This window comes from Ixodes scapularis, unplaced genomic scaffold (genome assembly GCF_016920785.2).
Source record: "Ixodes scapularis isolate PalLabHiFi unplaced genomic scaffold, ASM1692078v2 ptg000822l_1__unscaffolded, whole genome shotgun sequence".
Taxonomy (NCBI): Eukaryota; Metazoa; Arthropoda; class Arachnida; order Ixodida; family Ixodidae; genus Ixodes; species Ixodes scapularis.
The window spans coordinates 55,131-65,536 of record NW_024610043.1 but is presented as its reverse complement, the minus strand read 5'-3'; the positions used below and the strand labels follow the sequence as shown (position 1 = coordinate 65,536).

General features: G+C 43.2%; 1 protein-coding gene across 3 annotated transcripts; it reads right to left on the bottom strand.

Moving 5' to 3' along the window:
* Positions 1 to 213: 213 nt before the first annotated feature.
* LOC120836159 lies at positions 214 to 9,955 on the bottom strand. 3 transcript variants are annotated; one of them, XM_040214104.3, is made up of 7 exons: positions 9,767 to 9,955; positions 8,232 to 8,315; positions 7,758 to 7,916; positions 7,498 to 7,613; positions 4,347 to 4,434; positions 1,517 to 1,606; positions 214 to 357 (listed from the first exon to the last, which is right to left on the bottom strand). In XM_040214104.3, the coding sequence occupies exons 3-7, from the start codon at positions 7,868 to 7,870 to the stop codon at positions 354 to 356; spliced, it is 411 nt and encodes a 136-aa protein (XP_040070038.1). In that variant the 5' UTR covers positions 7,871 to 7,916; positions 8,232 to 8,315; positions 9,767 to 9,955; the 3' UTR covers positions 214 to 353. The 3 variants fall into 3 exon arrangements, 2 of the variants coding, with proteins under 2 accessions (XP_040070038.1, XP_040070042.1); XR_005716043.3 differs by lacking the exon at positions 7,758 to 7,916 and having other exon boundaries at positions 9,767 to 9,952; XM_040214108.3 differs by lacking the exons at positions 7,498 to 7,613; positions 7,758 to 7,916; positions 8,232 to 8,315; positions 9,767 to 9,955 and adding an exon at positions 5,393 to 6,170.
* Between the last annotated feature and the right edge of the window lie 451 nt (positions 9,956 to 10,406).

The following is a 10,406-nucleotide window of genomic DNA, read 5'->3' as shown; positions in this document are numbered from 1 at the left end:
AATACAAAATGGCATCAACCATTTTTATAAGGGCATAATTATCACATAGACGTCAATTGATCGAATTTAGTGACCATTTCGCCATTGTCAACCCCTCGTAAACTTTAAGCTGGCCAGCCAAAAAACTGCAATAGTTTACATGGCCTACCATTGATTCCATGCCTGATACACATAGTGCCGGCTTGGAATATGGGAAGAAAACAAAGATTGAAGGACGATTTAAAGACCCAAAATTTATTTATCACAATGTCATTAAAATGACGTGTTTTTTTTCAAGACTAAGTTAATCACCCAAATGTAAACGATGAGTGAAAAAATAACCTTTCCTTGCTTCCTGACATGTCTGTAAGGTGTCAGCTGAAAGAAGAAAAACATTATAAATTAAGTGGGCATATAACCAGAAATATTCTTGCAGCACATTCAAAAATATGTACAGAAGAACCTTGCTCACATGTTTTCTCGGCTGTTATGTTCACGGAAACCAATCCTATCGAACGTCCAAAAGTATATATGTGTTAGAATTATAGGCTTCATGAATTTCCTTCTTGGTTCTTATGCCCAAACACTGCCACTCAAGGTGGCCAACATGACTACTAGAAACACATACCCTGTTCCTTTTGCTTTACTCCCTTTATTTTACCTCCTTGCCTCTCTGCACTGTGTTTCTTGCTTGGTCTTGTATGACAATAAGAGATTCAGGCTCTCATGACACCCCATTTTTCTTTACCACCTCCATGCCACCACGTTCAAGCCGTGCTGATTGCATCAAGCCCCACTGCTTTGATGTGGCATGCAGGGTGCAGTGATTTGTTTGAGGCAGCTGTGGTTTAGCTCGATGCGCTCAGAATTTCTGCATCCTTATATTTCAATATTTTTTTAACTGCAACTATAGACAACGCATCACTGCGATGGCGCGGCTGTCAACACAGCCCATGTACACACATGTCTGCTCACACGAATCTAGTTCCTGCGTATGCAGTGCCCATAGCTGCTGTGGGCAAACACAAGCTTGTCTGTAAACAGTGTGTTACTTATAGTTCAACCACAATTTTAAGAAGTGTTGAAAAAATTGTCAACATATAAAATAAGGCAATCTTTTTTACAGCCATAAAAGCTAAGGTAAGGTAAACAGAGAATACAGCTTCCTGAAACATCTATAGCTATCCCAAGGGCATTATCAGTTACGTCTTCGCTCATGTCATGATCCTTTATTGCGACTGCACAAAGATGCAGCAGCAGGGTTCTACTGTATTTAACACAATGTTTGAATGTGCAATAGCTTTAACTTCCACAACACATCAGCCAACCACAGGTTGTCAAAATGTGAACTCCACAATAATGTAATAAGTATGAATACAATAATAATCCTTGGAAAAGGGGTACAAGGGGGAGAAAGGTCAAAGAGGAATCTCCTTTGTCCCCTTGTTCCCCATTTTATTTGATGTGATTATTATCGTCATTCTTGTCTTGAATAAAAGGGTCTACTCGTGTCTCTTAAGAGAGGGAAGCAGCTTACCTGGAAGAGCATAGCGCCCCCGGGACAGAAATCGAGAGAGGCTGTCCTCGACTTGCTTCCCCACATTGCTGTACTCCGTGAAGGTGCGAGCTGAAAGAGCAAATGAGAATTGCAATTTAAAATGATAATAGCCCCTAGAAAGCTACACTCAAGTATTGGTACCCTTTTCCTCATTGTCCAGTTCTGCCAAAAGGGTCATTCATCCATTTGGATGGTGAAATTCGTTCATGCGCATGCAGCTTGTGGGCACTGCCATGTTGTTATTGCGTCATTACTTGAATTTAATGTAAATATTCACTTCACCTTAGACAAAGATTTATCTATTACTTTTGATAAGATCTTTGGATGCTTGGCAATTTTAACAGCAGCTTGGGGAGCGCACTCATAGATGCACCACTCTTCAATCAGTTTGGGGAGTGCGTCTTTAAACGCTCACTCCTTTTATCGTATGGGAGGAAGCACCATCTATCCCCTAACACCAGAAATAATTTTCCTTTAGGAATTAAAGCTATGCTGGTAGCACAAGAAAAGTTCCGTACAAAAAAATATAGGCAAAATAGGGACAAAACATTTTTTTCATGGGTCCCCAGTCAAGGGGTCAAGAAATAGATTAATCTTGTGTGTTAACATTTTTTTCAAAGCAAAAACATGACAGGACTATGTTATCAAGTGTATAGCTCTTTTTACTGTGGTCATAATGAGGCGGCATAGCCATTGTCATTTGCCCAATAATGCTCAACAAACACAAAACTAAAACAAAATTCTCGCAGACCAAGAGCCAATACTACATGCAGTGCAAGTTTTGAGGGTAAACATTTTGGCAGAGGAACTCAAAAACATCCGTCCACACACCCGCATCTGTGTTCCCTACATAAAGGGGACTAGCGAAGCGCTGTCATGTATGCTGGTAAAAGAAAGTATTCAGGTGTCCCACAAACCGGTATCAACACTTTGACGTATGATGCTGCGAATTAAAGGCCATCCCTCTAAACAAAGCGCGCAGGGCATTGTATATTCAATTCCATGCCACCTACATTGGAAAAACAAAGAACTTCCCAGAAAGAATTCAACAACACAAAAACAACTGCAAATTCTACCACGAGCGCAGCGCTGTTGCAGAGCACTGTGAGGACAATGAATATTGCACCAACTTTGCCAACACCCTCATAAATGTTGAGACAAACTTCTGCCAGCAGCTTTTTATAGTCATGGCATATCCAAACAACACCAGGAAACATCAATAGGTCCACTGGCACATTGCCATCATGCTACGTGAACGGACTCAGCCACCTAACGAAGTGAAAAAAAAAGAGACTATCGTAGAAGAAAACGAAGCTGTTGTCCCCTATCTGGAAGCAGTCACCCCTGAAGAAAAAAACAAGCTGTTTTTGAAACGTTGGGACCTTGTTGTAGGATATGGTTGGTGATTTTTTTCAAATTCCAATGTATGAGTTTTGCATTTGTTTGAGTCATCATTCACTTTTTTACCACATTTACCCGCATAATGAACACACCTCTTTATTCTGAAATTGACATATATTTCGGGGGTGCGTTCATTATGCAGGGTAAATTTCTGCATTTACACACTTCGCGAAAATGTAATTTTAGGTGGCAGTATGACACGACAAAGTACTGTGGCATGTCTCCACTGACGGAGGCGCATTGACGGCTGGTCGTGGGTGCGCTACAATAACCATGTTCTACAATTTGAAAACCTTTTTTTAGGGTGCTTTCGGTGTGCCTTCTGTCAAAGGAAAAGCGCCCTCCTAGTGAATAGTAAAAAAATCTTGCATGTAAGAAATTTAGGTGTCCAATAAAAGCATATGACCAAATAAGATCATATAAAAACCTTATAAAAACGTATGAGAACAATATAGGAAATATATAAGATTATATAAGAAGTTTTAAGAAACTGAAAAGAAGTTTCTTATAAGTTCAAATATAATTTTATATTGTTCTTATATGTTTTTATAAGGTTCTTGTATTTTTTTATATGATCTTATTGAATCATACGCGTTTGTTGGACATAAATTTTTTTATACATTTAAATTTTTTTACTAGGGAAGCTCACTCAGCATGGTGAGTGACGCGACCGTCCTTAGGCCTAACCACTTTCACGATTTCACTGTCCGAAGGCACACTACAGATGACCGCGTGTTTGTTGACATCAATGCATTCGGTGGGCGAAACATGTCCAAAGCTGGGCAATTCCTCGACCCCAGCTTTGTTACGTGTATGCGCCGCTCGGTTTCACTCTTGATCACATCCGCAACTACACACTTGCAGCCATGAAAGCATGTACCGCTATGCTTTGCCTGGTTTGAAGTGGCCTGGCCGCTTGGCGGCGAAAGAAAATTGGCTTGATGGCTAGCCGAGTTGGACGTAGTTTGAGACTCATGGAGCGAGTAGACACGGTAAATAAAAACATTCTAAAACTTCTCAGGTGTTCCTCAAGCTTTGAGTACTGTGACCTATTTAAAGCTTGAGTAATTAACATTCACCTCTAAGCTGACTGTGGTGGTAACTATGCACCCACCGGATCAATCAACCACCTCCCTCTCGTTACCTGACCCCGCCTTCTACACATGGTTATGGGCGGGAGTGTAACACATGGCGAAAGGTAGACATATGACTGGTCCAACGAGCATGTAGCTTCTACTACGATTTCAGCTGGTCATTCAACAGAGTGTAGTGATGCAGCACAAAAAAATTTGTGCCATTTCAGAATGTCTGAAGGAGAACACACCCTCAAACATCCTGAAACTGTAGAGAGTTTCCTGCAAAGCCACTCGATTTGATTGGCCAAGCAGTAAATAAAAGGTACACTCACCAAAGCACTGTGTCGCCCATGATAAGCCTGCAACTCCCTTCAATAATTGGGAAACAACCAAAAAGCCACAGGAATGTAACACTGGATCCTGAAACAGAAAAAAAACAGCATAATGCAGGAATTAACACAATATACAAACCGCTTCAGCGAGTGACACTTAAAACTAGCTACAGTTCTTTGGGCACCGTCTTTTTATTACAGATAATTGTGAGTGAGGACGTGCTGTCATTATTTTTCTAGCCCTGTAAACCTTTCCCATTCGAAGGTCTCCGACGTCGGTTTTGCAAACTTCATAAAATCTGCCATTGCTCCATTATCAAGTTCTAGAGCAAGTGACAAGTTAAAATTTCAATGGTGGAGGCTCACAGACATTAAGCACCTGCTTCAAGCCCCTCGGCTGTCGAGAAAACACTATGTCAACCACTCCGAAACATAGGTTTTGTGCAGAAGAGAGATTGAAGTATGCTACTGATTCAGTAGAACTACATCATATTCATCAACCATTGTTAGCCGATTCACTATGCGACTCATCGTGAAAACGAGACTTGGACTTGGCCAGGGCAATATGTTTTACAGAGAAATGTTTACCGATTTGACGGACGCTGTCATTTTATTAAGCAGCCTTATATATTTGCTCTTTATGAAGCAGATGAAGAGGAGCAAAACACAAATAGTGCTATGGACAACGGCAAGTTGAAGAAGTGATAGGACAAGCGCTACTTGTGGTTCTTCAACTTGTCCTCGTACTGCCATTTGTGTATCACTATTGTTTGAGCAACTTGTCAAGCGGTTCAATTTAGTACCCGTGAAGCGGCTTGTCAGTGGCCTTGTCACTAAAGCAGGGAACATGCAGACAACAAATCACTTTGATGGTGATGAACACAACATTTTCATGTCATCTCAGAAAAATCGCCCCCGCCCCGCCCTACCCCCCCCCCCCCCCCCGCCCCGCCCCGCCCCGCCTCGCCTCGCCTCGCCCCGCCCCGCCCCGCCCCCCCCCCCCCCCCCCCCCCCCCCCCCAAAAAAAAAGCTGATCCTGCACTTATGTTGCAGAATGTGTGCATCGTCTGACGGCAGAGACTGGAGGGTCACACTGCAGTTCTCTTTGTGCGTTATACTCCCAGTTTCAATGCGGTGACCAATAAATGTTTCGGTGATGCAAAAAAATAGAAAGAAAAAAAAAGACATTGCTCTGAATATTTTGTTGTTCCCCTTATTTAACTTATCAAAACAAATTTCCCGTTAATTGGACCTCAAGATAAACGTGACACGCCGACCTATTAAGGATAACAGCAATCCAGTCCTCGCCAAATTAACTGAGGGCAATAAAAAAAAAAACAAGGAGGTCATGCAATAATTGTATAGGGGAATGGCAACGGTCCCAGGAAGATATGCTTCAGTTTGTGCAGTATCATTGATTTCCTCATTAGACAAGTGTCATCATCTTTGGCCACTGCTCATGCATTACATTTTAGAGTGAAGCACACTGTACAATGGCATGTTTACTCCATGACATGCCAACCTTTTGCTGGGTTCCCAATTATCCTGAATAACACAAAAATTTGCAAATAAAAGAAGCAGTTAGATCAATAGGTCACAAAAATCTATGTGAAACGAGCAGTCTAGATCAGTGCATGCAGGGTGACTCCATGTGGGGCTGTATAGGAGCTTTACAACCACCCCAATACCTTGTTAAATCAAACCCAATTATCCTCTGCTAAATGTGTGAGCTACATGGTCTTGGTAGACAGTTCAAATTCCTCACTTACCCCGCATATAAGTCCTAGAGTTGTATTCACACTGCTTGCGTTTGCTTTGGCCTCCACCCCCCCCCCCCCCCACCCATTTTCTCCCACACTAGGTGGCAGAAACACTGTTCTTATTCTGCATGTGGCTGATTATTAAAAGCCTTTTGGCTTTTCAATTTAAGTAAATGCACATATTGAAAAGGAGCTTATTGCCTAGTAATCAGGTCTACGAGAAAATTTTGAAGTGTAGAATATATGAAGTTTGCTAGACCTATGGCGGACAATATTTACCCTCTAAATGAAAGCAGCACCAAATGTGTCAGCCATGTGCCCATGACAACTTCAGATGAGACTAATAACAAATGCATAAAGCATATGATAATTACAGAACGACCCGATACTATGACCCAGAAAGTTGAACAAGCTTACGTGAACACGCTTACAAAAAGATATCTAGAATGCCAAAGAATCAATGGAAATAAAAATAGGAAGACTTGACTGATCCTCTCTGAAGTCCCAATCTTGGTATCAATAGCATGCATCGATGCTTACAATCATGCTCTGCGGTGTGGCCAGAAAACACACCTGAGTGAAGCTCCCAATCATTATGCTCTTAGGTGGACAAAAGGCTCACTTCAAACAGCTTTCAGCAATAAAAAAAAAGCATGCCAGATACTAACATAACATGGTTTTCCCAAAAATAAAACATATAAATCTCCAACATCTTTAGGGGCTAAGGAAACAACCAAGGACGCACAAGAATGAAGCACCTCATCCCAAAGTGAATGGAACGCCAAGGTGCAACACATCGCTCTCCTAAGCAACTAACACTACTTACAATTTTTTTAACACCTTCCTGGTAAACTAAGAGCGGGAATATTAATTATAATTACATGTGGTGCATTGCCTTCAGGATTGCTGGATGATGTGAAACTCTGGAAGATCTTCAAGATTAAAGTGAGCAGAAATTTTTTACTTGGCCTGAAAATGCCTCATACTTTGTATCTTGTTCAGAGTTAAGCAATAACACCATAGCTATCTACTAACACATTACGCCTAGAAAGTATCACCTACGTAAGACAAGAATGATTCAGACACTACCTATTGTTAGCGCCATTTTGTAAAAGAGACTTGCACAGTCTGCTCACTTTCCATGTGGCACACCCATGAGTTCTTTCGCCGGGCAGATGTGCCAGACGCATATTAAATCTCTCACACCGGCCTCCATGTCCACAACAAGGCTCTAACATTTCAGAAGTGTGGTCACGTGGCCATGCCCCTCTGCAGATTGACTGCTGTGGTGACATGTAGCTCAACAGCGGTGGACTTCTCCTACTAGAACCTCAACATGGAAGGAACGAATTCCCAAGGGCTACGGCAGAATGTGCGGAACTTGAACTGACCAGCTGTGGCGGCAAACCCTCTCCAAGTTCCAGCCACCATTTCAACAGGGACGACGGGGAGCAAAGGCTTTGTCAGTAGCGACGGCACCCCCACGAGCCAAAGTCCGTGGCAGCACCTGCGACAAAGAGCCCTTGCATAATCCCTGTCACCACTCCGGCTGGGATCACAGGGAGCACAAATGATGGCGGTGGAGCCACCACGAGCCAGAGCTACATGGCAGCACCTGCAGCAGCGAGGCCCCCACAAGTATACCACTCACCATCTTGAATGGGAACTCGGGGAGCGCAAGCGCTGGGAGGTGACGACAGCGCCACCACCAAAAATGATGTGGCAGCACAAGAACCAGGTTCTGATGACAACAGGTGCTGACATCCAAGTCAACTTGGTGGCTGTCCAACCAAACAGACGTGACGCGTACCTGAGAAGGCAAATAATGTTTTGTTGTGATCGAAGTGGCCAAAAAGTTTTTAAGCGAAACTCAGCATTCAACTCTAATGATGAGCCACGCTGTTTCGACTATGATCGACATGTCTGCGAATCGCTCTAAACCGCAGAAGTGTGAAGGCTGCATCAATTTTAATGGACATGGACAAATAATGGACCATTTTTGTGTGCAGGCAACAAACTGTCAGCGAAAACAGTGATGAAAACTCAAGTGAGTTACTCCGACACTGCTAAATAAATAGGACAGCTTACCTTCATCTCCTATTGATATCTGCCATTAAGCCTGTACCTCGGCACTGTAGGTGATGTCAGTGGTGTCCGTCTCAGGGAACTCAAACTAGTAGTTCACTGAGCAACTCCTCCTTGACCAGGCCTGCAGCGATTATAAATATGAAGAACAGATATATTACGTTACATAAATGACACAAGATAGAAAAGGCACAGACAGTACCATACCTTCCAAGTTTGGGGACACCGAATTCGGGATAATTTCTAAGCAGGGGAGGGTGTTTTAAAAAGAAATATTGGGAACAAATTTGCATGAAGACAACTTCATTATATTTATATATTGCACTGCCTATGCTCATGGGATTGCAGCCGTCCACAGTGATGGCAAAAACTCTTTAGTACAAAAGAGAGGGGGAGGGTAATTTCTCTTTTCGGGAAGTTTTTCTAGCTGTCAATCATACAAACTGATCAAAATTTAAAAGACTTCTGGGTAATACGGGGAAGTTGGCAGGTGTGCAATACTAAACAGACACAATTTGCTACCGGCAATGGCAAAAGAGAGTGCAGGTTGGATCAGCTCTGCATAAAGGTATACGCACTCCGGAATGCACTTCGGACGGAAATGGCTATACGCACTCCGCTTTTCTCGCATAAAACGAGTGGTCACAACGAATTTTCTAAGCGGAGGCATGGCATAGGGGTCAAGGTGTCCGCTTCATACGCAAGTGGACGCGGGTTCCATCCGCAGTAGGCCTGCTTTTTTTTCTTTTTTTTTTCTCAAACATTTTGTTTTGTCGAGGCATTTGGCAATATTTAGGGCATTTTTTTTTTTTTTTTTTTTGCGATAAACAGTAAAAAAAAAAAAAATCGAGTGTTGAGAAACTTTGCAAAACTAAATGGCATGGGACTCCCTTTCGAGGTGCGATCGGGGACAGCGGGGCTTGGATTGCCGGCTGGACGCCGCGAAGCGGCGTGTACTGGTTACGATTTGTAATTAGCAGCCGATACCGTCGCCGCGAAGCGGCGTGAACGCAGGTGGGGGGCTGTGTTAACGAGCTCCCCAGTGATACACGCGCCGTTCTAAAAGGGTGGCCCGAGCGGCATGATCTCTCGGAGGAGTGCGTATAGCCATTTCCGTCCGAAGTGCACTCCGGAGTGCGTATAGCTTTACTCTCTCTATATATACATATAGTGCAGTAGATCAAACGGCTCCAACCACAATGTTTTCTTTTTTTACGCGTTTCGCTCGCGTCGCTTGAGATCACCCACAGCGATAAGACGCGCGGGCCGACAAAGAAACCTGGCCAGTACAGATATGGGTAGGCAGCGATGCGTGCCGACGCGAAGTGACGACCCACGTGCGATAAAACGTTTGACAGGTCGACCGACGTGTTGGGTGACCGAATCATGGCTTCGCGATTAGAACTCGCAACCCGTCGGACGGTTTGACGAAAAGCGCGAGGAGAGATGCTCGCCTAAGGAAAATACCTGTCAGAATACACTTCTCGGGCGCGATTAGGCAAAGGCAGGGCAAGGAAACAAACCAAGGAGATGCTTGAACGGAAGCTTAGGAGGACACAGAGAAAAAAGGCTTACCTTCGAGAAGCACCGAGGAATGAGCCAATTGAGCAGTGCCCATAACCTCCAGGGCTGTTCATTCTTGCTCGCGTGGTGCCTCGCCACTTATTAGTCGCAAAATCCATTTTCGGACGCGGCATATCGGATCGATATGAGTTCTACGTAAAAATAAAAGACACACCAAACCGCAACAAATCTTCGGAAACTTCGACGCAAATGAAGTTCAGGGTGGATTGGATTGGCTTGTAAACGACTTTATTTCCAGGTGCATAATAAATGCGAAAATAAAAAAGTTAACGTAACATTATTCGTAAAACAGTGGCGAACCGAAACAATAAAACGTTTTAACAAACTTAAAAAACTAAAACAGATGTATTAAAAAAAAAGTTTTATACGCGATACGAAACTTCGCTTAGCCACACAACTACCAGCAACTACGACGGGATTTCAGTTTCGGTTTGGAATCGGAGGCTGCGTATTTTCGACGCCGATTGGATATCCAGGGGGCGTGGACAATGGCGTCATGGACGTAAAAATAGCAGCTTTTATTTTGAAAAAAAAAAAAAATTAAAAACAAAACGAGCGTGTTGGTAACGGGAAGTCTTCGTTGTCCGTCCCCCCTTTCTTTTATTTTGACATCTTAGTTATTTCTACGTCA